This window comes from Aplysia californica, unplaced genomic scaffold (assembly GCF_000002075.1).
Source record: "Aplysia californica isolate F4 #8 unplaced genomic scaffold, AplCal3.0 scaffold00472, whole genome shotgun sequence".
NCBI lineage: Eukaryota > Metazoa > Mollusca > Gastropoda > Aplysiida > Aplysiidae > Aplysia > Aplysia californica.
Genome location: NW_004797742.1, coordinates 269,904 through 270,621, shown reverse-complemented (window position 1 = coordinate 270,621; position 718 = coordinate 269,904). Strand labels below are relative to the sequence as shown.

The 718-nt window shown below is 43.2% G+C and overlaps 1 protein-coding gene across 1 annotated transcript; it reads right to left on the bottom strand.

Moving 5' to 3' along the window:
• Window positions 1-91: 91 nt before the first annotated feature.
• Window positions 92-434, bottom strand: LOC118478293 (the record flags this gene model as incomplete). The annotated part of the gene is given in 1 exon segment (XM_035971629.1): window positions 92-434. A coding segment is annotated over 1 exon segment (279 nt), but the record flags the coding sequence as incomplete, so codon positions are not given.
• Between the last annotated feature and the right edge of the window lie 284 nt (window positions 435-718).

Here is a 718-nt window from a genome sequence, read left to right as displayed (position 1 = left end):
TGTGTGTGTGTGTGTGTGTGTGTTCTGCTTCTTATTGTCACGCAGTACTACATTTTGTTCGCTTTACCTGTCCTCTTGGCAATTTCAACTTGTCATTCAAAACGTTTTCTTTGGTTCTTGTGACTCAGTCCCTAAGATCATACCAAACCCTTCCTCTAGAATAACTCTAATTTGTTTGAGAAAAAAAAGTCGTTAAATTCAACTAACGTGCCGAATTCCAAAGAGTTCGCTCTTGTTCTCGCACCTGTGTTGTACCACAAATCCAGAGGCGTCAGTTTGTCCGGGGGCATCTCGCCGAGGCCCGACATGACAAAGCTTGGCTGGTGGACCATCCACACAGGCCTGGCGCGTTTCATGGGCATCGTGGGCAGAAAGTGGATGGGGTCGGTCCGAGACATGGAGAGGTCGTTGCAGCCTTCGCATTCTTTGTCGTTCTGGACAGGGGCAGAATTGCAAGCAAAGGTTTTTCAAATCGCCGGGACAAATGCTACGAGAAGCTGATGAGGCTTCGGGCTCAGTTATATCTAGTGGATGGCAACGTCTTCTTTAAAACAAACAAACAAACAAACAAACAAACAAACAAACAAACAAACAAAGAAATATACAAAAGCAAAAGTTTGGTTAAGATTATTTGTAAATGTTTTACTCCCACACCCCCCAACCCATTTAAAAATTAGATTGTGACAATTTTTAGATTAATTACGATCCTTGTCTCATC